The 27,111-nt window shown below is 39.7% G+C and overlaps 2 protein-coding genes across 2 annotated transcripts in view; both read left to right on the forward strand.

Moving 5' to 3' along the window:
* CAPRIN2 (caprin family member 2) overlaps positions 1-7,372 on the forward strand; it is a 36,572-nt gene extending 29,200 nt beyond the window's left edge. The window contains exons 17-20 of the mRNA XM_070946607.1: positions 3,852-3,955; positions 4,572-4,635; positions 5,316-5,357; positions 6,804-7,372. Of these exons, the coding sequence (XP_070802708.1) occupies positions 3,852-3,955; positions 4,572-4,635; positions 5,316-5,357; positions 6,804-7,372 (779 nt within the window). The remainder of the gene's footprint in view (positions 1-3,851; positions 3,956-4,571; positions 4,636-5,315; positions 5,358-6,803) is intronic.
* A 5,196-nt stretch (positions 7,373-12,568) lies between these two features.
* IPO8 (importin 8) overlaps positions 12,569-27,111 on the forward strand; it is a 50,832-nt gene continuing 36,289 nt past the window's right edge. The window contains exons 1-5 of the mRNA XM_070946796.1: positions 12,569-12,652; positions 18,905-18,986; positions 20,632-20,788; positions 23,208-23,366; positions 24,368-24,524. Coding sequence (XP_070802897.1) covers positions 12,569-12,652; positions 18,905-18,986; positions 20,632-20,788; positions 23,208-23,366; positions 24,368-24,524 — 639 coding nt within the window. The remainder of the gene's footprint in view (positions 12,653-18,904; positions 18,987-20,631; positions 20,789-23,207; positions 23,367-24,367; positions 24,525-27,111) is intronic.

The raw sequence follows: 27,111 nt of genomic DNA on the forward strand, positions 1-27,111 counted from the left end.
TTATTGGACCAAGGACAATACCATGTTTTCCCGAAAATAAGACCGGATCTTATATTAATTTTTGCTCCAAAAGATGCATTAGGGCTTATTTTCTGGTTAGGTCTTATTTTGGGGAAAATACGGTACTAAATGCACCCATCTGACTGACAGTCTTAACTGTGGCTTATTTTGGGGGGGGTAGGGCTTATATTATAAGCATTCTGAAAAGTCATGCTAGCACTTGTTTTCTGGTTGGGTCTTATTTTCAGGGAAACGGTACCACTCTGAATAGCATGTCAAGGGCACACTGCGGAAAGGGGCATGACATACATACTTGAATTAGGTTATATATAACACAATATATAAATATTGTTTCAGGTGTCAATTGTATGTCAATTATTTGACAGTTAAGTACAGGTGAAACAAAAAATTAGAATATCGTGCAAAAGTTCATTTATTTCAGTAATGCAACTTAAAAGGTGAAACTAATACATGAGGTAGACTCATTATATGCAAAGCGAGATAGGTTAAGCCTTGATTTGTCATACTTTTGATGATTATGGCTTACAGCTCATGAAAACCCCAAATTCACAATCTCAGAAAATTAGAATATTGTGAAAAGGTTCAATATTCTAGGCTCAAAGTGTCCCACTCTACTCAGCTAATTAAGCCAAAACACCTGCAAAAGGTTCCTGAGCCTTTAAATGGTCTCTCAGTCTGGTTCAGTAGGAATCACAATCATGGGAAAGACTGCTGACCTGACAGTTGTGCAGAAAACCATCATTGACACCCTCCATAAGGAGGGAAAGCCTCAAAAGGTAATTGCAAAAGAAGTTGGATGTTCCCAAAGTGCTGTATCAAAGCACATTAATAGAAAGTTATGTGGAAGGGAAAAGTGTGGAAGAAAAAGGTGCACAAGCAGCAGGGATGACCGCAGCCTGGAGAGGATTGTCAGGAAAAGGCCATTCAAAAGTGTTGGGGACTGTTACAAGGAGTGGACTGAGGCTGGAGTCAGTGCATCAAGAGGCACCACACACAGACGGATCCTGGACATGGGCTTCAAATGTCATATTCCTCTTGTCAAGCCACTCCTGAACAACAAACAGCATCAGAAGCGTCTTACTTGGGCTAAAGAAAAAAAGAACCGGTCTGTTGCTCAGTAGTCCAAAGTCCTCTTTTCTGATGAGAGCAACTTTTGCATCTCATTTGGAAATCAAGGACTCAGAGTCTGGAGGAAGAATGGAGAGGCACACACTGCAAGATGCTTGAAGTCCAGTGTGAAGTTTCCACACTCTGTGTTGATTTGGGGAGCCATTTCATCTGCTGGTGTTGGTCCACTGTGCTTCATTAAGTCCAGGGTCAACGCAGCCGTCTACCAGGAGATATTGGAGCACTTCATGCTTCCTTCCACAGACGAGCTTTATGGGGATGCTGACTTCATTTTCCAGCAGGACTTGGCACCTGCCCACACTGCCAAAAGTACCAAAACCTGGTTCAATGATCATGGGATTACTGTGCTTGATTGGCCAGCAAACTCGCCTGACCTGAACCTAATAGAGAATCTATGGGGCATTGTCAAGAGAAAGATGAGAGACATGAGACCGAACAATGCAGAAGAGCTGAAGGCCGCTATTGAAGCATCCTGGTCTTCCATAACACCTCAGCAGTGCCACAGGCTGATAGCATCCATGCCACAGTAATTGGGCGTAATTGAGGCAGTAATTGATGGAAAAGGGGCCCAAACCAAGTACTGAGTACATATGCATGCTTATACTTTTCAGAGGTCCGATATTGTTCAATGTACAATCCTTGTTTTATTGATTTCATGTAATATTCTAATTTTCTGAGATTGTGAATTTGGGGTTTTCATGAGCTGTAAGCCATAATCATCAAAATTATGACAAATCAAGGCTTGAACTATTTCGCTTTGCATGTAATGAGTCTATCTCATATTAGTTTCACCTTTTAAGTTGCATTATTGAAATAAATGAACTTTTGCACTATATTCTAATTTTTCGAGTTTCACCTGTATACCCTCAGAGTGACTCTCTTCTTATGCATTTACACTGATGCTCAGATTTAAAATAACTCAATAAATGTGCGAGCAACAAATTATTCTCCCATGCGCTCATGTTCTCCCATGTATATTGAGACTTTCATCCACCACCTCATGCATGCATATATTCTCACCTATGAGAGTCTCATAGATATATAGTGGTGATTTGGAATTCTTGCTGACAACCAATAGATAGGGGGAATATAGGAGGCTGCACCCTAATAGGCTGCAGATTATGGATATACATATCATTATGCATATCATTATTATGCATCTCTCTAGATCTGAATTCACTCAGTGTAATCCGGGTGACAGATTCTTAGTGATGAACCTAATCTCACCTCCCAGAAGTATGGGTGTTTTCAAATCTTATTCACAAGCCTGTACTATTCCAGCAAGCTTTTGGCCTATATATGTGTTTAGCAACCACACATTTAGGATTTTTTTCAACTTACAACTTGCACTGAATGGGTAGTATTTATGATCAGAGTATCCCCTGGTTTCAGGTCCAAGATCAAGGATGACAACAAAATCCAACCCAATCCAATCCTTCATTTGCTTACACTTAATGGACAGAATCTTGCCAAACTAAAACTATAATCTTCTAACCTACTAGATATATCTTGAGAGATTCCAGAGTAAACCCACCCTGAACCTTCCTCCTGCCCCAACTCAACTCAGGATCGCAGTCTCTTAATCTGGGAAAGCTCTGTGTTGCCAAAACTCCTTCCATCACAACTGATATCTATCTATCTATCTATCTATCTATCTATCTATCTATCTATCTATCTATCTATCATCTCGCCCCCCAATCTTTTTCTCTCTATCGTATATGGCCACCCATCTCAGAAGAAGGATAAAGCAAAAAAAAATATGTATCAAATACCTGGATTCTTGAAGAAATATTCTTCAAAGAATATTTGAATTATCAATTTAATCACATAAAAAGGACCCAGTCTAGCATGCTCAAATTTTGAAGTCAGATACCAAAGTGAAATGCTAAGGATGCTGGTTGCTAAAGAGCATCTTAGACATTGACTTCCCTGTCCTTGGAAGAGTTGACTATCTTTTTATGCATGGTTATTATATAAAGATAGATAAGTTACTGAATATTCAAAATTTTGCTCACTTCCTCTTGGACAACAAATTGGGTCTGTTCCTTTTTTATGACACAAGGTGCAGAGCAGTGGTGAAATGTAAAATTTGTTACTACCGGTTCTGTGGGCGTGGCATGGTGGGGGGATGTAATGTGACTGGGTGGGCATGGCCAACTTTTTTTTTTTACTTTTAAAAGCATTTTTTCTACAACCTCTTTGGTCAAGGGGTTCTTAAAAAATGCTTTTAAAAGGCTCTGCCGATTAGGTAACTCAGCTGGGATCGTCAGAGGCTTTTAAAAACATTTTTTCCCTACAACCTCTTACGCCGAAGAGGTTGCAGAAAAAAATGCTTTTAAAAGCCTCTGAAGATCCCAGCTGAGCCGCACCATCATCAGAGGCTTTTTTTTTTTAACTTTTAAATGCATTTTTTGGCCGAAGAGGTTGTAGAAAAAATGCTTTTAAAAGTTAAAAAAAAAAAGCCTCTGATGATCACGGGACTCAGCTGGGCATGGGGGAGGGACGCAGGGATTTTCGCTACCGGTTTTCCGAACCACCCGCTGCCATCGCTACCGGATCAGGCGATCCAGTCCGAACCGGGAGTATTTCACTCCTGGTGCGGAGTATTACAGTTCTTTTAATACACCAGTAGAGAAAGACACATTTTTAGTATTTAATGGAAATATGAACTGTTTCACACACCAAACAATGTTTTATTCCAGCAGGTTTTGAACCTTACAGAGGATCACCTTCAATCCCTAATGGAACCTATAGCCAATTACAGCTTCCTGGCAGAGATTACTCTTCAGTGCAGTATTCTCAGAGGGTAATGACTTGACATGCTTTGTTACAGATCGCTTTACTATAATTTGGCATCCTATGTTCTGTGCAAAAGTCAAAATCAAGCATTAATTCGACATGAGGGATGCTTCATAAAACCTGACAGCATGCTGTGGCTAGTAATTTAGTATGGCTAACAGTAAGTGCTATCTAGAGCAAATAAATGGAGCATAAATAAATAATGATTAATATATCATAGTTTACATCTGGTTTGTATGTCATAACCTATTGATAAATTTTAATTTGGGGTTTATATCTCTGAAATTTGTTCACTTTGCCTATTTGAATATCAGACAGTCTTTCTTATGAATAATATATTTGAAAATAACCCCATCAGTTACGTATGCTGGAAAATCAGAGCAAGAATTGGCTGTAGTTTAACATTTACAGGCATATGATATATCCTAATTAAACTAGTGCTAATTGAGGATATTGGATTCCAGATATTTGCCAGGTATCAACAAACGTTTGATGCAGGACATAGCACAGTTCCCTCCCACTCTACTATCCCACTAATCATGACATGAAAAATTCAAGTGACGGTAAGAATGATGTTGTTGCCCTTCACTAAATTCACTAAACACTAAATATTTATTTTCTAGGATATGAATTACCAACCAAACTATAAGCGAGGAGGTATTAATAGTGGCCGAACTAATTCAAGAGGTAAGTTTACTTTTACTTTTAACATGATTTAAAATGTTAGTCTCTGTTAAGTCATGCTGCAGTGCTCAGGTTGCATTCCACTATGATTAATCATTCCAGCACACTATGGATTTACGTGTATTGTTGCCTAAACAGTCAAGTACAGACTTCATGTTCTTAGGCACTTTTATCTGATATATGCCTGGAAAGGAATCTGAGGTGCTTCTGAAGGAATCACTACCCATTCAGTGCTGTTAACAATTTACAGTAATTGCATACATAGGTGCTAATTTTGAACAGTTAATAACTGCTGGGAATTTAAAACTTTTGCAAAGGTTCTTTTCATTAGAGCAGGAAGGAAAATGTCCATCCCCACGTTTCCTCAACAGGGATGACTGATGTTCTTAACTTTTTCTGCTCTTCTCTTCCTCTGAACCACTTCTGCCCAGATTGACATCTACATTTTGTTCTGTGCCTGGAACAAATTGAGCCATTTTATTCAATGTTTGAATGCAAACACTTAAAAAGGATCCATTTGGATTCAGACAACCTGAAATCAGCGATTGCAGGCACAGAACATTTTGCCCATCTGTATTGGAGACTATAAAACAGTCCTTATTTTCAGGCTATTGAAGAAAATATTTAATTCCAGTTTAGCCATATCAACTTTATATAAAATCCTTAAAGCTTCTATGTTTTAGGTTACAGGCAAGAAAACAGACAGGAAGAAAACTGCTCAGCAGGTAGAGCTCGAGGTAGAACACGTGGTAAAAAATACTTCAGAAGAAGGGAATTGAGAAAAACTGAGAAAAATGAGAAAGAAGCAGAGTCTGAAAACAATCTTGTAGTTGCCAAAATGCACCAATTCAGTTAGTGCTGATTAACAATATAGTTGACAGATTGGTAACTTGGTTTTCTACACTAAATAAAAACACATTTTTAAAGATGTGTCTTTTCTTGGAAGTAAGAGCAATACATCCTTACAAAATATATTTCCTATTGTATAATATAATATTTAAGCAGCTATGGTTAGTTGAGTGAGTAAGCAGCCAGTATACATTCATGATAAAATGTAAATACATATAACATTGCAATTCTATCTATGGGTTTTTAGGCATTCTGTTATGTAAGCCAATGGGTTGTAGTAATTTGGAGTAAACAGTTCAGTTTCTGTTTTCATGGTCAAAAGTTGTGAGAATTAAGCTTTAATTTGAAGAGCATCATATAACGTGAAGTAGTTCTGGAAATCAAATTTAATAACTCATAATATTCTAGTTGTCTCCAACATAGTATCCTCCAAGTATGTTTTGGATGATAACTTCCAGAATTCCCCGAGCATTTACAGAACAACAGTTTAGGGAATATAATATAGTTTTGGTAACTATACAAAAATTTCTTAATGGCAAATTTATATTTCTCAACATGGTATTAAAGATACTGCAGATGTATTTAAGTCTGGTGTCTAAAATAGATTTAAATTATTTCAATGCTGAACCCATTGCAGAAATATGTTCAATGCATATATCACCTCTACTCAGCTTTTAGAGAGTGAAGGCTGAAAAATCTGTTTCTAATTTAAACATGCTGGATTGGAGCATAGTTACTTGAGTTGTTTTTAATGAAATAATACTATTCTAAGAGCCTGGATCCACAAGGGACTAATAAGTAAAGTAAGAGCCAATTAAAAGTGGCTAATTTTGTCATTTAAAATGGCAGAGAAGACTTCCTAAAATTTCAACAAATATTGGGGCAGAGAAGCATAGTCAAAATTGGAAGTCAGGGAAAATAAAACAACCTAGTAAACTGAAGGATATTCTCAAGTCATAGTTATACTTGTTAATTAACTGTTAAAACCAGAGGTAACACAGTCTCTCAGCCTTAAAAAAACCCAAATTATTCATTTGTGAAACTGTATGTCCTCTTTTCACAATTTGAAGAACACAAATTTGTAAAAACTAGGGATGAACCAGTAACTGGCACTTGTCTAGATGAGCTTTCTTATACATGATGCCATCCATATTATGACTGTGGCTAATATGGGGAATTGTAGTTCCAACAGAATTGGAGATGCTCAGCTGGGGAAGGCTGATCTACTCTATAAATCTTGGCAAACTGAACTTTGAAGACTTCTAAAAATGGATTTCTTAATGGTTATATCAGAACTAACAATTGCTCATGATCTCCAACAGCAGGATGGAACGATTCTTCTCAGGTGAGCAGTCCAGAGCGTGACAATGAGATGTTTAACAGTGGGGAGACTGGGCAGGGTGATTCCCGCAGCATCACTCCTGTCGATATACCTGTGACAAGCCAAGCAGCCACCCTACTACCTGTACACGTCTATCCCCTCCCACAGCAGATGAGAGTTGCCTTTTCTGCTGCTAGAACTTCTAACTTGGCTCCTGGAACTTTAGATCAACCCATCGTGTTTGACCTCTTGTTAAACAATCTTGGCGAAACCTTTGATATACAACTTGGTAGGTTCAATTGTCCTGTTAATGGTACTTATGTATTCATATTCCATATGTTGAAGCTAGCTGTGAATGTACCATTATACGTGAACCTCATGAAAAATGAAGAGGTTTTAGTCTCCGCGTATGCCAATGATGGTGCTCCAGATCATGAGACTGCAAGCAACCATGCAGTCCTCCAGCTCTTTCAAGGAGACCAGATTTGGCTACGCCTTCATAGAGGAGCTATTTACGGAAGTAGTTGGAAATATTCTACCTTCTCAGGATATCTCCTGTATCAAGACTGAACATTAAGCTGCTCCAACGGTTTGGTGAAGGAAGGTGAAAACTGGTGGGCTAGTTTCACACTGCATACTGAATACTAAAGTGGGAAAATGGTGATCTGTCTTACAATGAGTTGGAGTTGGATCAGCACTGATGTGGCACTTTATCAGTTGTGATATAGCCTTGATAGTAAAGCTCTGAATGTTATGTTTGCACTTACTCTTGAACTGTAATTTATTAGCTTACTATGCTACTCAAATTTGCCTCAAGTTTAGGCTATTCGCAACGCCTTGTGCCTAAATAAAAAAAAAATAATATGCCTTAGTATCAGTGTCTGTGCTACTGTGATAATTCTGGGTCATATTAACTTTCTGGAGGGCTATGAAGACTTGGCTTGTTCATCCGGGCATTATGCTAGGATAGAACTGAATAAATAAAAGTGTGAATTTAAAGCTAGTGGGATAGTGCTGTGATTGAGTTAATGTGGTGTTGTGAGGTTCAATTGACCAGATTTCATTCTGTTTTTAATTGGACATTATTTTAAGCTGCAAAGGGTTATCACATATAAGATAGGTGGCCATATAAGTTTATAAATAAATAAAATAAGATTCCACTGGAAAAGGAAAACAGATCCACACCCAGTTAGGAAGCATGTTCCTTGTATGTGAAAAGTTGCAGATTTAATCCTCCCAAATCTTCTGGTAGGAGGAAGAAATATGATGGCATTCCCTGGAGAATTACTATTAAAAATTAAATGGAACATCCCCCCAATCTGCAACACAACATCATTTTTATTTTTTAAACATTGAAAGCAAGTGGAATATTGAGACTAAGATTCATTTCGTATTTATGTAATTATGTAGAAAATTTGAGTTCTCAACACAACAGCTGCGGGAACATCTCTTGATTTCCAGGATTGGGAAACTAGCACCCCACATAGCAAAACATCAGCTGCAAGCATCATCGTTTCTAAAACTGCTTCTGGCCTTGTATTTATCTGGCAGTAGTTCAGGGCTTAAAGCTATACTTTACTGCCTGGGGGAAAAAAAGGTAAGTTAAGGTGATAGAAATGGGGCAAGCCACCATATAAATGGGCACTGTGACTGTCCATATTAACCATGGTGTGAGACCATAAGATGTTCCTCAAGCTCTAAATGTGTCCATAAGCCCCAAAAGTTGGAAATCTTGAGTCATTGTCCCTTCTAGTTTTGATGCCAACGCTACAGCAGAAAAATAACCTACAGATAATTAAATAAATGGGGAAGATGGTAAACCTTTACCCAAGCAGGAACGTTGCATCTTATTTTATTAAACCACTAGTTATATTGGTCACTTTGCTTCAGATTTTACACCTTTGTTATAAAACTCTGTTGTTGGAAATGAGTGGCTGTGTCACTCAAGGTATTTGTTAGGAACTGTTGCCCTTGGACATCTGAAGACTAAAGGCTTCAAGATCTGCACTATAGCATCACCATGGAACCACTCTGGAGATAATCACAATTGAGGACTTTATTTGAAACTACCCGAAGAGCAGATTGGAAGAATACCTGTAAGCGGAGATGGTAAATTCTCCTCTGCGTTCTCCAACTTTTCTCTACAACTTTGGTTCTGTTTTATTTTACATTCCTGGTATTGGTGTACAAGAACAACTACTAACCATCTAGAAACTGCCTCTCTCTCTCTCTCCCTCCCTCTCTCTCTCTCTCTGTCTCTAAAGTTCCCATTTAATTTGACTCAGCATTTTATAAATTCTAAAAGGCCCTCCTATTTTTCCAAATGACAATTATGTTAGGTGAATTATTTGTGAAGCTTCCATCACAAGCTCTAGCCTTTTCTCTCTCTCCATCAAAGGATTCAGTTGGCTTATGTCCTGAAGGCACCTCCAGATCTTTTTGTGAATGTGTGCGGTATTGAAAAGCTTGCAAACATCTCAATATGGTGAGGTAATAAAACATTTTAAACGTGCTTTGTGTGTTACCCTTTTTTTAAAAAAAAACAACGAACAGGTTAAAGAATATTAAAGCTATATTTGTCTGACTTACTGAAAGTAAAAAGAAACACATCTGAAACTTGCCTGTTTACTGTGCAATTTTTTTAAACAGTATATTTTAAACAGGTTATATTTTTATATAGTAACTTTCCTGCAAGCAGTTTTCTGTTATTAGCAATCCTATTGATAAAATCTTGCAACTAGCAAATCCACAAAAGTTATTCCTGAATTCTAGCTGTATGGAACTGTATCTGGCCCCTTTTGGATGTTCTGAATGTTTGCTTTCTTTTGCAATTGAATATGATCAGGGCTTCACATGGATCCATCTGATAAAGTGAATGAAGAAATTTAAAAGTTAAGCACTTGTTTCATTTACTTCCCAAAGCCGTTCAATCTGCAGTTTGTCACTGAAAATGTGGTTGGCTTCCTTCAGTAACTTGTTGCATCGCATTTAGCTGCAATAGCGTTTTTAACAAATGCTTCCTGTAATTGGAGATCAACCTCATATTGCTGTGCAGGAATTTTGGCCAATTCCTCCATGGTGTATTGTTTTAATTTGATAGCATTCTAGGATATTCTGGTGGAACTGCTGCAGGCCTAAACTTTGATTTAGCAACTCAAGAACACTGAGTTTGTTTTTCTTTATCCATTCTCTTGCAGATTTGCTTGTATGTTTGGGATCGTTCTGTTGCTGCATGAACAACTTCACCTCAACTTTAGCTGTCAGAAAGATGGCCTGATACTGTTCTGAGGAATTATTAAAAGTAGAATTCATGCTTTATTCAATGATACCAAGTCATCCAGAGGTTGAAGCAGCAAAGTATCTCCAAACTATGACATTACCCAAGCCTGTGTTTGATAATTGGTATGAGGTTCTTATTGTGGAATGCAGTGTTTGGCTTCCACCAGTTCTAATTGAACCTGTGTGACTTGAAAAGTTCCACCTTTATTTGCCCATAGAACATTTCTGCAGGAGTCTGGAGATTCATCCAGCTGTTTGGCAAAATTTAAATATCTATGGCTTCTTTCTCACTACTCTGTTTGACACAGTGCTTTTCTAATGGTACCGATCAAAATATGCCCAGATCCTTGGATGGCATTCTAGGGTTCTTTGTGATTTCCTAGCCAGTTCTATTCTATACTCAAAGTGATGAGAGCCACTTTTTTTTTTTTTGAAGATTTACAATGATCTCAATTGATCTTAGTTGCAAGATTGTCTCTGGTGAAGCTTCAGAGGATTAAAATGGTTTTGTAGCCTTTTCTGGCAAATGGGTATCACCCATGTTTTACAGATGTCTTCAGAAATTTCTTCTGAGGTGAGAGGGATGTGCCTTAGATTTTTTGTGGTGTGAACATCAGTGATGTGGGGCCCTGATCATTAGCCATAATTATGCCCTTCGGTTGAGGGCATGATTTTCTCATACTGTTACACATGGGTTGATTTGTTTATGAAATAAAGGAAACAAGCACCAAACTTTGATGTTCTTTGTTCATTTAGATTATATATCAGTAGGATCTGTAGCTCTGATACAAGTTAAACTGAGCCAAACTTGATCCGAGCTAAAAAGATTGAGAACATCCAAAGGGCCAGATACTTTTAAACTGAATGATATGTTGAACATAAAGAGGCTTCCTGATCTCTCTCTCTAGAATACTGGAAACATTTAAACTCATGTCAGGGATAATGTTGCTGAGCATGGTTGCTACATGTTTGTGTGGATGGTGAATGCACCAGGATCCTGTATTTTATGCAGAATATATAGGGTTTTTTTGTGTAGATTTCAGTGCCAGAATTAAATGCTTAAAATCATTTCAATAAGTGTCTCATCGTGTTTTTATTTAGTAGGTAATATGAAAACTAGGTATCAGTTACATAGCATATGAACAATTCAAGAAATCTGTAAATTTAGGTCTTAGCCACCTTAGATGAAGGTGAAAATTAATCCTTTACTCAACATACATGCTGTTTATTGTTCCCCATCCTATATCTGTATTTGTTTTCAATTTTCTAAAAGAATTTTGCATTTGTCTTGTTACATTTAGTACTTTAGCAAGTTATTGATTTTATGTTTTCTAATGTTAGCTACCCTCTCTTGTTTTCCATCAGCTGCAAATTAGCTAAGGTATTCCTCCGCTGCTTCGGGAAAAGAATAAAAATGTTAAAAGTATGCTGAGCCAGCATCCCACTTGGTCCAGTATCACAATCCAATTCAATGAGTTACAAAGGAAAACTCATGACTTTCAAGCCAACTGTGGCTTCTAACATATTTCAGCCAATGTAGAATAACATACGGGAGTTTGGGAACGGAGGGGACTTCCATTTAGCAAATTTACAAAACCCCATCAAAAAGTGAAACATCTGATTATTGTTAATTGGAATAAAATGAATATGCACATCCTGTAAATAGCCAGTGGGAGAAATTCCCAGGAAGGCTGATTATATATAATCGGGATATATATATATATATATATATAATCTCCCGATTGTTTTTCTAATTCTATAGATCATTTTTCTAATTCGATAGAAATTTACAGGTAGTCCTCAATTTACGACCATAATTGAGTCCAAATTTGTTAGGTGACACATTTTAAGTTTTGCCCCATTTTACGACTTTTCTTGCCAAGAGTTATGTAAATCATCGCAGCTGTTAAGTGAATCTTCCCCCCATTGATTTTGCTTGGCAAAAGGTGATCTTGTGTACTTGGGACAGCGACCGTCGTAAGCACGAGTCCGTTGCCCAGCTTCTGAATTTTGATCACCTGATCCTGGGGATGCCACACAGGTGAGCGTGAAAAACGGTCCTGAGTCACTTTTTTCACTGCCTTTTGTCACTTTGAACGGTCAATAAATGAATTGTAAGTCGAGAATTATCCGTATAGGAAAAGACGAGATAAGAGGAAAGCCTGAGCCTCCGGTTTCCCTGCAGGGAATTACGATCCTCCCTCTCGCTCTCTCTACCCCAGCGAGCAATCCCCGCACCGGCCGCCCAATTTTTTTTTTTTCCGTACAGCAACATGGCGGCCGACGCACGGGCGCCGCGAGAAAGGCGAGGTGGGGGTTTGGGTTGGGTGGGGAGGTGGGCGCGCGGAAGCCGCAAAGCTTCGTCTTCGCGACAGTTCGGCTGTCGTAAACCGGTGAATGGCTCCTGTGTAGCCAAAGGGGAGAAAGGAGGGAGCCGGCGAGCGTGCGCGGCGGCCGCTGCCTTTCCCGTTGAGGCGCTGAGAGATCATGGATCCCAACCGAATTATCCAGGCGCTCAAAGGCACCATCGACCCCAAACTACGCCTGGCGGCCGAGAATGAGCTCAACCAGGTAAGTCCGCGGATGGGCTGCTTGGGCCTCGACCGGGGCGAGGGCGGGGATTGTGTGAAAGGGTCTCCCTTCGCCCCGGAGGGTCTCTCGGTTCTAGATCCACCGCCGCCCTTTCCGCCCGGCAGCCTCGTCTCCTTCCGACGGAGCGCCTGTCATTGCTTCTTTGCCGACGCCTCGGTGGTGGAGAAAGCCCGCCTTATTCCCCATCTAACCTACTACAGCCCGTAGGGAGGTTGTGTGAATCCAAGTTAGTTTAGGGTTCCGTGTTTCAGGCGCATCCAGATCTTCCTTGCCGCTTTCACGTTGTGCAAAAGGGCACAAAAGGACCGGGAGACACTCAAAAGCTGAAGAAACGAAGGCGCCAGATGAGACAAAAAGAGAAACTTGCATGCACCAGCTGAATCTGATTCGCCCCCCAATTTCTCCCTCTGCTGCCTACGACACCTCTTCATCTTTAAACTTATTGTCTTCCACATTTTCAGGGTTTTATTCAGCTCCCACCCACCGCAGCTTGCTTTCTTTTCCCTCCTTCCTTAATATTCAATCAGGGTTCATCTCTTTCTAGAACCGCCTCATGCCAGTCATGAGTTCCTGTATTCATTTCTCATTTATTCGCTGCCCATTTCTGTATGATTTACTCATTGTGCTAAATACGCTGCTTCTTCCTGTTCCCACTGCATTTCCGTTATATTCAGGGTTTGTTTCTCCTGACTACCCAACTCTCATTTCTGTAAAAAAAGAAACCATTCCTCACAGCAGATTACATACTATGCATTGTCTTTCTGCCACCATTTAAGCATACTAAAATTTCTCAAGCCATTCCCGCCTTTGTTAAACATTCGACCAAGGTACACAATTGCATGTATTTACTCTAGCTTATTGTTGTTTATGTTGCATTCATTTTCTCTTATGTTTTCTCAGACCTTTGTCTTTCAACCACTAATACATAGGTCCATGTTGCAGCATGCAATCTATGATACGCTGTAAGTCATTCATGTTCTTAGCGAACATCTTTGGTATGGTCTGTTTACAAAAGTATACAGGTATCTCTTAAATCTTGATCTATCTCCTACCCTCAAAACAACGCTATAGAGCACTGCACACTAGAACAACTAGACACAAGAACAGTTTTTTCCCGAATGCCATCACTGCTCAACAAATAATTCCCTCAACACTGTCAAACTATTTACTAAGTTTACTATTACTATTAATCTTCCTATCACCCATCTCCTCCCATTTATGACTGTATGACTGTAACTTTATTGCTTGTATCCTTACAATTTATATTGACTGATTCCTAATATGATTTGATTGCTTATTTGTACCCCATGACTATCATTAAGTGTTGTACCTTATGATTCTTCATGAACGTATCTTTTCTTTTATGTACACTGAGAGCATGTGCACCAAGACAAATTCCTTGTGAGTCCAATCACACTTGGCCAATAAAATTCTATTCTATTCTATCCTATCCTATCCACTCCACTCCACTCCACTCCACGGCAGGACGAAGGTCTCTTCCGCATGTTTCCAACCAATACGGTCTTGAGCTTTCTTTTGCCAGTTGGGCCAGCAATACTTGCTGATGTCATCATTCTATCTTGTTTTAGGACTCTTTTGTGGATGCTTTTTATCATCTGGAATCCATTTTATGACTGCCTTAGTCCACCTGCTTCTTACTATGTGACAAGCCCATTTCCATTTCAATTCTTTTACTCTTTTGAGGGCATCCTATATTTTCATTCATTCTCTAATCCATGTGCAGATCTTTCTAGTTTGTCTTGTGGTACCAAGCATGTATTTTTCCATGGCTCTTTGCACCATTCGTAGATTTTGTATTGATTGTGAGGTTAGTGTCCATGTTTCGTTGGCATATGTTAGACTAGGTAGCACACTATATTGATCTATAAAAGCATTAAACCACCAAGAGGACATCATCCATCCATCCATTTCTTTACTCTCTGCTTAGAGCGGAACCATTCACTAATCATTTCATTTATTCTCAGGAATTGGTTTATTTTCATCATACATTGCCATTATTACATTCAACAATCTCCATCTCCATATTCATGCAAAACATTCCATAATTCAAATCTATTTACATGATCAACAAGTTATTTCCCTCACATTCATATATGACCTGCTGAAAAACAAAAACATGATCTGACATAAAGCGAAACTGTATTTCCCAAATTTTGTTCATTGATACGATCTTTCTTGGAGCCTTCAATCAGAACTTTGCAACAACATTATTTCCAGGCATACTTAACAAACTAAGTCTCTGGTAGTTTTGCATTTACTCTTGTCTTTGTACTGTATAAGGGAACTTTAACATCATCCTTTCTGTTGTTCTGTTGATATAGCTGCCTCACATGCACATCCAATATCACACAGCTACTTCATAAACTGGGCACACCCATAGTTTAATATTTCACCTGTTAATTTCTCCAGCCTTACAATGGTTCAACTTTGTCATAGCATTTACAACTTCCTTCTCATTTTTTTCATGGGACACAAATATTTATGGTCTTTGATTCAGTTTTACTCTTTGACACAGGGGTCCCCAATCCCTGAGCCGAAGACCGTCAGTGGTCTGTGGCCCACCAAGAACTGGTCGTGCAAGTGAGCAAAATCCCATCCGCACATGCGCAAGGTACAGGCTGCAGTCCCCATCTGCAGTAATCTTGGAGCCCAGGAAAATAAAATCTGTCACTACCTCCATTTCTTCCCCATCTATTTGCCAGGAATGGAGAGGGCCGGATGCCATGATCTTAGTTTTCTTAACTAAGAAAACTTAGTTTTGCACTCTCCTTCACCAGCATCAAGAGGCTCTTTAGTTCCTCTTCACTTTCTGCCATTAGAGTGGTATCATCTGCATATCTGAGGTTGTTGATATTTCTCCCGGAAATCTTAATTCCAACTTTTGATTCATCTAGCCCTGCCTTTCTCATGATGTGCTCTGCATATAAGTTAAATAGGCAGGGCGACAGTATACAGCCTTGCCATACTCCTTCCCCAATTTTGAACCAGTCAGTGGTTCCGTGTCCAGTTCTCACTGTTGCTTCTTGACCCACATATAGGTTTCTCAAGAGACAAATAAGAGACAAATTGCACCTTTAGACATTGATAAATATTTTTGGCTTTCTTCTGTCTTTCTTTCTGGTTGCACTTTGAAAACAGGGCTGCATTTATCCTCAAATGTACATTGTCCTGAATATGTAATGCTGTAGAAGCATTAAATTAATATAAAGGTGTGATAGATATCTGCATGGACTGAAATGTGTCCTTAGTATGTTACAGCTTCAGTTGTTTAGTTTTATCAATTCAATAATGAAATGTATTGTTTTAAACCTCTCTTTTTCTTAAGTTTGGCCTCTTATTAAAATTACAGTAGCATCTTTTCCATGTTATAGTATATGTAGTTGCACACAGCCTATATTATGTGGCATATAAAGGGAGTAATATCTACACTTCTACGCTAACCTTGTCTTAGATCAAAATGTCAGACCTTAGTTGATTCTTGAATGACTCCAGGGCTGTAGATCAGACTGGAATTTGTTTTAACCTGTTCTGGTCATAACCCTTAAAAAATAGTGGCTAATCACTTTCCTATTGTTGTCATAAAAATTGCATGTTCATGAAGTCATCAGGTCAACTCAACCCAAGTCACTCAACCTTTGAGTCAAGGTTGACTCAAAGAAAACTTCAGTTTGTAGTCTGCGTGGGGTGCTGTCCAGGAGAACCTAGTGCTGATGCATTGACACTTCTTTTAGGTTTCCATTATGCATAATTTCATTTTGCAGAGCAACTTGCATGATGGCAACCTGAAGAATTAATTGAATTGAGCATCTCCAAGAAATGCCAGTCTCATTGTCTTCTGGAAAAACAAGGGCCTTGGTTAGACAATATAATATTCTAAACCCAATTTGTTAAGCACATTGCATCACAAGACATTTAGATTATAATAAGATAAGGTGAATGAGATAGTAAAATATCCTCTACAATAAAATTGATCTTCTGTCCCATAGGAATAAATTGAAACTAAAACTGAAATAGTATAAGGTTTACATTCAGTCTCCCTATTGAATTTTAAGCTAAAATAACTTGGCTGAACTTGGTTTCTATATCTATAAAGTTGTTTATAGCTATAGAAACTTACAGGTAGTAAATAATGTATGCCATTGGTGCTATAAATTATGAATCAAATTAACATATGAATGCTATCATCCAAATTTTGGATGTGGCACTATTCCATGTATAAGATTGTAATGCAGGAATGTTTCCAATTAGAATTAAATTCTTTGTTTGTCAGACTGTAGATTTTCTTGCCCATATTTCAGTACTTGTACCTGATTTATCTGTGCCATCTATTTGTTACATTCTTTCAAAAGTATATAATAATGAAATAGAAAATAAAGAAGAAAAAATAGAATAAAACTGGTTGGCCTATTCTGTGAGAGACCTAGTAACATTTGAATTTGCTACTGACTGGAAGGCAGGAGACCCCCCCTAAAACATAGGATATTTTAATATCCCACAGTTCTACATTTTAATATACTACATTTGTTTTTATTTAGAAAAAGTTATCTTAGTTTGTACTTGGCAAAACACTCATGGACTGATTTTTGTAATGTTAGAAAGTATATTTTGCTGAACAGTGGCAATCCAGAATTTCTGTTGGATATCTTTGAGCCAAGATCTTCTCTAGGGGCTTAGGATCTGAATACATAAAATCAGCATAGAGTTTCATGTTAACTCTTATATATACATACCAGTAATTACATGCTGTCTAAAGTAAATAAATGAAGACACACAAACTTTAAATCCATAGCAGTTTTAAGTTTATGACTCCCTCTGTCCCCCTCTACGGTTACATGCATTCCAAAAGTGGCCTCTTGTGACCATCGAAAGCAGAACTTTCAAAGGGGGACTTTGCAAAATGCATTTGGCTCAGTGTGTTTTTTTCCCTATGGCTGCCCAGATTATCTGCACCTGGTTGTAGAAAGCACATCTGGTGGGCCAGCCAACAAAGTGAAGTGGCTCTGCATGCAGCTCTGAGACATCTGTGTCCAACTTTGCAGAAGATCTGATGAACCATTCCCAACCCCCATCCTTAAAATGAGACAAAACTGGACTGGAAACGAGGGAGTCAGTGGGGATTTTAAGAGTGGGAATTGTAATAGTTTGCTTCCTGGTAGCCTCCCTCTTTTTCTCCTTTCTTTATTAATGAACCAGCATACCAGCCATGTGCCTTACCCATTAAACCATTCTGCTGCTGAATTTCAATGGCATTACCGTGGAGACGCATGAGGCAGTGGTGGGTTCCTCCCGGTTCGGCCCGGTTCTCCAGAGCCGGAGCGGTGACGATATGACATCACTGAACCGGTTCTCTGTTTAAACTCTTGCCACGGGGCTTCAAAGGGCCACCCTACAGCTGATCAGTGTTAAAAGAAAACAAACCAGTGCCTGGTTTTGCAGACCAGTGCCTGCAAAAATACATGAGTAGATCAGTGTCTGCAAAAATAAATGGGTAGACCAGTGCCTGCAAAAATAAATGGGTAGACCAGTGCCTGCAAAAATACATGAGTAGATCAGTGCCTGCAAAAATACATGAGTAGATCAGTGTCTGCAAAAATAAATGGGTAGATCAGTGCCTGCAAAAATAAATGGGTAGACCAGTGCCTGCAAAAATACATGAGTAGATCAGTGCCTGCAAAAATACATGAGTAGATCAGTGTCTGCAAAAATAAATGGGTAGACCAGTGCCTGCAAAAAATAAATGGGTAGATCGGTACAGCTCTGCAAGCAGTTAAAAGCCTGGTAGACCAGTACCTCTGCTAAATCCTAAATAATTGTCACATGACCATCAAGCCACGCCCACAAAATAAGCCACGCCCACAGAACCGGTATTAAAAAAATTTAAAATTTTTTCACCCCTGGCGTGAGGGCTACATGTAGGGTTGGGTTGTTGATTCCTGTTGTATAAGATGAAAACAGACAATGTCAAGTGAATGTTTTAGTATTAAAAGTGCTGCGGATAACAGATTGGATATTAAATTCCTGACCTGCTTTGGAGACGTCCGCAGCAAAAGATAGCAGAATTGCTTCTTAATCTTAAAACCACACAGTCTTTGTTGAGTCTAACTCAATTATTTTTCAATAGGAGAGTGATGCTTAATTCTCTGTTAATAACTGAAGTACCTTAAGACTGCTATCTATACTTTGCCGATTAACCTTTTATATCCCTTTCAGTCCTACAAGATAATAAACTTTGCTCCCAGTCTGCTGCAAATCATTGTTTCTGATCAAGTGGAATTCCCAGTCAGGCAAGCAGGTAGGTGAAGTTCTGCAGCTTGCCTCCTATTTATTATGTTTAGAACTGAGGGGTTAGTAAACAAATTGAAATTATACTTAAAAAAAAACCTATTTATTTATTTATCTATTTGTTTCAGTTTATGCTGCCTGACTTCAAATGACTTCAGGCAGTTTACAATTTACCAAACAATAGAAAAACTATACAAATAAGAGACCACAAAATGGAAAAGCAGGGGTGAAAAAGGACAAGATGGTGAACCTTGCAGAAACCCCAGACCATCCTATCAACATCTAACATCCAACAGAGGGGCTGAAGCCACCCTAGTCCAGGGTCTGGGAAAGCAACTTTATGGGTTGTTTTATAGCAGGGGTTCCCAACCTTTTCCATTCCCCCTCACCCCTAGAATGCTTCTGATATATTCTCGCATCCCTTACAAGAGTAAATAATTATATGCATGTAATTATGCGTATACACTATAATTTTGAAATTTCTAAACCCAAGTTTTTGCACCCCATGGAATATCATCTCGCACCCCCGGTTGGGAACCCCTGTTTTATAGGGTATATATGGCCCTCTGGAAGGCCAACAGTATGGGAGCCATCTTGATCTCAAGGGATACCTCAGTCCGATAAAAAGCCCATTTTAGGGATATTAATTTTCTGAAAATGGAAATGCCATTCTTGATTATTATTGCTAATAGCTGCTGGTAGATCTATACCAGTGATGGCTAACCTTTTTGCCATCGAGTTCCAGGAAGGGGGGAGAGGGGTTGCATGCGTGCCCACGCCCATATTTCTATGCGCCCCGCGCATGTGCGTGTGACCCCCACGGTGGGCCTGGTAGGCCCGTTTTTCTCTCTCCATAGGCTCCAGAGCCTTTCTAGGAGCTTGGGGAGGGTGAAAATGGCCTCCCCCCCCCCCGGAAGCCCTCCGGAGGCCAGAAACAGCTCATTTGCCAACTTCTGGCAAACAGCCCGTTTTTCGCTCTTCCCCAGGCTCCAGAACCTTTCTAGGAACTTGGGGACCGGAAGTCGGCAAACGGGCCGTTTCCGGCCTTCAGAGGGCCTCCGGGGTAGGGGGAGCTGTTTTCTCCCTCCCCAGGCTCCTAGAAAAGCTCTGGAGCCTGGGGAAGAGCAAAAAATGGGGCTTCCGGTCCCAAATGGGCCGTTTCCGGCCTCCAGAAGGCCTCCTCGGGGTGGGTGGGAAAGGCTGTTTTCGCCCTCCCCAAGCTCCTAGAAAGGCTTTGGAGCCTGGGGAGAGAGAAAAATGGGCCTTCCCCACCACCACCCCGAGGCCCTCCAGAGGCAGGAAACAGCCTGTTTCCCTGTTTCCGGTGGCCAGAAGGCCTGAAAATCAGCTGGCTGGCGCGCGCATGTGTGCCAGAGCTGAGCTTGCGTGTGGTGGCACGCGTACCATAGGATCGCCGTCACGGATCTATACTTTATGTATTGGGTTATCTCTTTCTAAACATCATCTACATTTGGCGATTTCACTACCAGGATTTAAGTTCTTAGTTTCTTGCATGTCCATTGGTCTTGGAATTGTTATTCTTCTTACAGGTGGCCCTAACTCTTGTTTAAAGCTAGATTTATCAACAGCCCTTTTTATGCATGTCTCTCTCCCTCTCTTTCTCTCCCCTCCTTTACTTCATTCTTTAAATACAGCTGCTATTTACTTGAAAAACATGGTGACACAATACTGGCCAGACCGAGAGCCCCCGCCAGGAGAAGTGATATTTCCATTCAATATTCACGAAAATGATCGTCAGCAGATTCGGGATAATATTGTAGAAGGAATTATTCGTTCTCCAGACTTAGTGAGGTATGTCGAGGTTCACACTGGGACAGGCCCCAGAAAGTCCTGGATTTTACACCAAGGAAAGCATATGCTTCTTTTTAGAATAAATTGAGGATATTTAAATAAAACTTAAATAGATGTTTATTCAGCGTAGTATTGTTTTGAAAAATAGTATTTTGAAGGGGTATCAAATTATAAAAGCATATAATGAGCCAAATGAATCACTTCTGAAATTGTTCTTATGTGGAAACATATTCCAGAACTTTTTCTAAATGAGATGATTATAACAATTTCTGTAGAAATCTACGTAGAGAACTGTTGGGATAGAAAAAGGGAAGAGTATAATTATAGTTCTTAAAATATGCCTTGTTCCTTTTATGACATCAGGCCAAAATTGTTTTCCAGATTTTTTTTTTTTTTAATTTGATTTATATGCCGCCCTTCTCCGGAGACTCAGGGCGGCTTACAATGCATTAAGCAATAGCCTTCATACTTTTGTATATTTATACAAAGTCAGCTTATTGCCCCCACAAACTGGGTCCTCAATTATCTCTCCTAGATAAAGCTAGGAGAGTAGAAATTTAAAATACCTTATTGTACAAAATACTGCAAATAATTCAGGAAATGCCTTAAGACTTCAGAATCATATATCCAACACATATAATAAAATCAGAGTTGGAAATAACTAAGAGGTCATCTATTCCAACTACGTGCAGCCTGCAGGATTCACTACACCATCGCCAATAGATAATTATCCAGCCTATATTTCAGGGGTGAAATCCTACCAGTTCGGACCGGTTTGGGCGAACTGCTAGGGATTTTGGGCATCAGTTTGCCGAACCGGTAGTAATTACCCCTCCTTGGCCCCACCCACGCCTGGCCGGTCACTGCTCACCTCTTCCGGCCGCTTGATATTCCACAGAATTCAATGTTAAAATGCAGCAGAGAGAATGCTAACTTTTCTCCCTCCATTCAGAACGGAGTTGCTGCAGCCTGTCCCTTTTAAGGTAGTCCCCAGGAGGAAGGGGGACGGGGGTGGGAGCAGCTGGAATGGAGCCATTTTCATGAAAGGCAGGAAAATGGGGAAGGGGATTTTCCTGCCTGTCATCCATTCCACAATCTCAGCATAGACTGAGGGAAGGATGGTAGGCAGGAATATTCCCCTCCCCATTTTCTTGCCATTCGCGACAAGGAGTGGCTGGGAGGGGAGGGGCCGGTGAGGAGCCTCTCGAGTGAGTGATGTCGAGTTGGTCATGCCCACCCAGTCACATGACCTCCCCCCAACAAACCACGCCCACAGAACCGGTAGGGGAAATTTTTTAATTTCACCCCTGCTATATTTGAAACCTCCAGTTTCAAGCACGGAATATCCTGGGTTTGGAAAAGTTTATCTGCTTCTGGATTGTTTAAGTGAGAATATTGTCTGAAAGATGGGAAATCTTACTGTCATTATTTCCAAAGACATTTATAGTTGTACATCTTGACTTTTGCATCTGGTGAATATTAATTTGAATATATTATTTATTATTTAATAAGTGTGGGAGCAGAGAGGAGGAAGGAGTGATCCTTTCTTAACAATTAACAGCCCATGTTGAATTTTTTTTTGGCCTATTCTTTAAAATAGGTCCCCAGCTACGGGGCCACAGTCCACTACTAGGCCGTGGCCCATTTGGAACCAGGCCATGGAAGCGGCAGGTGAGCGTGGGCACATTTGCACAAGTGATAGGCATGTGTCCACCGCTCGCGCAAATGGAGCTGCGCCATGCTTGCCCGCCACTCAATGCGGAACCATCCTCTCTCGCCCCCACCCCCACCCCTGATTGGTCCGAAAAGCCAGAAAGGTTGGGGACTACATATCTGATCTTGCATATACTAACTGCAACTAGAATTGTATTTGCGCAACAATAGAAAAATGATGAGGGGAATGTAATTAAGAAAATATTAGAATGTGCAGAAATGGATAGACTAACGCTTACTATTAAGGAGAAAGAAGAAACTGAATTTTTTTTTGATATGGGACGTATTTTATCAGTGGCTAGATAACAGAAACAGAAGTTAAAAAGGAGGCGATATAAAAAGAGGAAATGTTAAAGTGGAGAGTTGTTAAAGAAGATGATGTTAAGTATTATTGTTATTATATTATTATGTTATTATACTATCAATATTATGGTGATGAATACCACAACAAAGATGTGTAATATGACTATTTAAATATAACCGTACCCAGACCACACACTGTTTGATGAAAATTGAATGTTATATAAATAAAACAAATAAAACATTAAGAAAAGAAAAGAAAAGAAAAGAAAAGAAAAGAAAAAGATGCATGCATTGTTTCTGGTGTAGTGTAATTCAGGAGTTGATGAAGCAGGTCCTTTCTCAGATCCTCTTTCTGTTTTTGCCTTCACTCCATCCTTTCTCAGTCTTCTTTTTTTTCCCCCAGAGCCCAGCTGACAATGTGCCTTCGTGCTATTATTAAGCATGACTTCCCAAGTCACTGGACAGCAGTGGTGGACAAGATTGGGTTTTACCTACAGTCGTCCAATAGCGGAAGCTGGCTTGGAAGCCTCTTGTGCCTGTACCAATTGGTAAAAACCTATGAGTAAGTGGATCTTCCTCAAGGAGAAGGTGACTCTCCTAGCAGTCTAGAAATAACCTCCTAGTTCATGAGTGCATCTTCCTGGTTTCTTGCAAAACTAGCTTTCTAATTGTGTAAAGCAGGGGTGTTAAACTCAAGGCCTGGGGACCGGATCTGACCCGCGGGATGCTTAGATTTGGCCTGCGAGAATGCCCTGGAAACAGCAAAGGACTACCCTGCAGTGCCTCTGCCAGAGAAAACGGACTGACTGGCACGTGGCCCTCCCGAGCTCCATTTTTGCTGGCAGAGGCTTGCAGGAGGTTGTCGCAGCCGAAAATGGAGCTCGGGAACCCATTTTCGCTGGCAGAGTGCTCGGGTCACCACAGGCACCCCCGACACAAGTGACATCGAGCTGGCCACGCCCATCCTGGCCACGCCCACCCCTGAAGTCAAACACAACCCTGATGCAACCCTTAATGAAATAGAGTTTGACGCCCCTGATGTAAACATATATAGGTGGAGACTGGAGGGTGTTGTTCACCCAGAGGAAAGCATTTAATTTGGGGGGGAAATCCTCACACAAAGTAAAATAATGTATGAATGAGAATCTAATTCCTGGAAACTCAAACTTTCCCCTTTTTACCTACAATAGATTTTCTCCAGGTAAATTTAGGGAAATTTGAGCACCCAAACAATGAGAGATCAAGTGAAATGGGTGACTCAGTTGTAAGTTTCTGTATCGGACCTGCAATCTCGTATCTTTTTATTTACTCTGAGACTGTGTTCCAAAATGCCACTGATCTGGGGTGCTAAAAAATGGTTAAAATGAACCGTAGTGTGCTGCACTAGGAAAATTAAAATAGCTTCTCCTTTCTGTTTTATTTGGATTTATTGTATTGTCCTGTGGAGATGAGAGGAGGATTACAACAGGTACCAGTTTCATTTTTTAAAAAAATCAAAATGAAGCAAAATGCAACAAGTAAACTTTACTTCTGAAATGTGTTCGGTTCGGATTCCTTCCATAGATATAAGAAAGCTGAGGAACGAGAGCCTCTCATTGCCGCAATGCAAATATTCTTGCCTCGACTTCAGCAGCAGATGATCCAGCTTCTTCCTGACAACTCCCATTATTCTGTGCTTCTTCAGAAACAGATCTTGAAAATTTTCTATGCACTTGTTCAGGTATGGACCTGTATAATGAAAGCAGCAACAGTAAGAAGAATTCCCAAAAAACAACAATCCCTTTTTGGAATTGTGACCTACAGATGCATATTTTGAAGTATGCATTTATTGATTTCAGGGCAGCTCCTTTCCAACCCGTGTGTTTAATTTTTAGAAGTACAGCATTTGATTTAAAAATGTGGTAATGAGACTGTATCTTATTTATTTACTGATTAGATTTTTATCATGCCTTAAATAACTCAGGGCAGCGAACATACCTAGTACTCCTTCCTCCTCCTCTTTTACCCTACAACAACAACCCTGTGAGGTGAATTGGTCTGAGAGAGAGAGTGACTGGCTCAAAACCACCTTTCATGGCTAAGGCAGGACTAAAACTCAGTCTCCCAATTTCCAGGCCAGCACCTTTACCATTACACCAAATTGGCTCTCTTCCAAACATCTTCCAAACATTTATTTATCGTTTACATTGAATTTTAGAATAGAATAGAATAGAATAGAATAGAATAGAATAGAATAGAATAGAATAGAATAGAATAGAATAGAATAGAATAGAATAGAATTCTTTATTGGCCAAGTGTGATTGGACACACAAGGAATTTGTCTTTGGCGCATATGCTCTCAGTGTACATTAAAAAAATACATTCATCAAGAATCATAAGACACAACACTTAGTGATAGTCATAGGATACTAAATATGTCATCAAATCATACTAGGAAACTAAATAAAACAATATAAATCGTAAAGATACAAGCAACAAGGTTACAGTCATAAGTGGGAGGAGATACGTAATAGGAAGGATGAGAAGAGTAATAGTAATACAGTCTTAGTAAATAGTTTGACAGTGTTGTGGGAATTAGTTGTTCAGCAGAGTGATGGCATTCAGGAAAAAACTGTCCTTATGTCTAGTTGTTCTGGTGTGCAGTGCCCTATAGCATCATTTTGAGGGTAGAAGTTGAGACAATTTAAAGCAGTTTTTTCCATCAGAAGAAAAGGGCACTCTTTTGAGTGATATTTGCCAGCAGGGTCCAAGGAAAAGATTTTCTTGCTATAACCTGCAGAACTTCCTTTGTGTTTTGGGATTAATACTTTTTTAGTCCTGATCTATGCACCAGAGAAAATATGTAAGAACTATATAAGTATACATTTAGGGTTTCCTTTGGAACAGAATGGGAATAGGTTACAGAGATTCCATATTGCTGTTTTTAATGAAGCTGAGGTTTTGTGCAAATTAGAGACAGCAGATTGCATACGATTGTTGTAGAAATTTTTCATGGGCTTCCAGGAGATAGGCTTGTTTTGTTATTAATACTTGTTAAATGTATATACACTCCCATCTCATTCACATGACTTGGGGCAGCTAACAACTAAAAAAACAATAAAGTGGTAAGCAAAACTACAGGTAGTCCTTGGCTTATGGCCCAACATTTCTGTTGCTAAGCGGCACATTTTCTAAGTGAGTTTCACCCCATTTTATGAACTTTCTTGCACATTTGTTAAGCGAATTATTGAATTTAGTGGTTGCTAAATGAATATGGCTTCCCCACTGTTTTTGCTTGTCAGAAGGTCACAAAAGGGACCCCACCACCCTGCAACTATCATAAGAATAAATCAGTTGTCAAGCATCTGAATTTTGATCATGTGACCATGGGGATGCTTAAGTGATCATAAGAGCGAAAAAACCTTTTTTTCAGTGCCGTTGTAACTTCAGATGGTCACTAAACAACAGTTGTAAGTGGAGGACTACTGTATCACAAAACGATTCCAATAGTTCCATGTGCTGCTTCCAGTCCTGAATGTTGTTTTATTTCTGGACTGAAGTTTTAACCCTGTGGAGATTATTGCAACTTCATTTTCTATTGTCTAAAATGGTACAGCAAAATCTGCCTCTTCCAGGTCCTTAGAAAAGGCTCTGTAGATAAAAATGCCATAATCCAGTCTAAACATCTGCCTGATGGGGCAACTAATCATAATAATAATTTATTAGACGAAGGTACATTTTCTCATCCTTGCCTCAGTTTGCAAACGCACATTTTAAACTTGCATTTTAAATGTTTTCTCAATATTCGCTTATATTTGGTGGGCATTCCGTAAGAGAGGAATTAAATGAGAGCGAAAGAATGTCCTGGGATGGAATAATCCACAATAGCAATCCTGTCTCTTTTTTTTTTTGTCCTTGTTGCTGATTATGTGTAACTATTAACTCACTGTCATAACAGAAAGCCAATCCCAAGCCTTTTAGCACGGGAAAAAATTGAGATGATAACTAGCTGCTTCCAATGACTAACTAGCTGGCTATCATAGTATATAGGTTTCAAAGACAACAAAAAAATACTGTATTTTTCAGTGTATAAGATGCATTTCCCTCCCCCTAAAAATGGGTGAAAATTTCAGTGTGTCTTATACACCGAATGTTGCGGGGGGGGAGGGTGGTTGGTGTGGCGCCGATCAGCTGTTCTAGAATGGGCGGTGGTGGTGAATGGGCTGCGCTGAATGGGCTGCAGCATCGGCGAATGGGCGGTGTCAAATGGGCCACGGCAGTGGCGAACGGGCTGCACCAAACGGAGCGTGGCAGCAGCAGCGAATGGG

Source organism: Pituophis catenifer, unplaced genomic scaffold (assembly GCF_029215685.1).
Source record: "Pituophis catenifer annectens isolate HBS135680 unplaced genomic scaffold, rPitCat1.0.hap2 SCAF_7, whole genome shotgun sequence".
NCBI classification, from domain to species: domain Eukaryota; kingdom Metazoa; phylum Chordata; class Lepidosauria; order Squamata; family Colubridae; genus Pituophis; species Pituophis catenifer.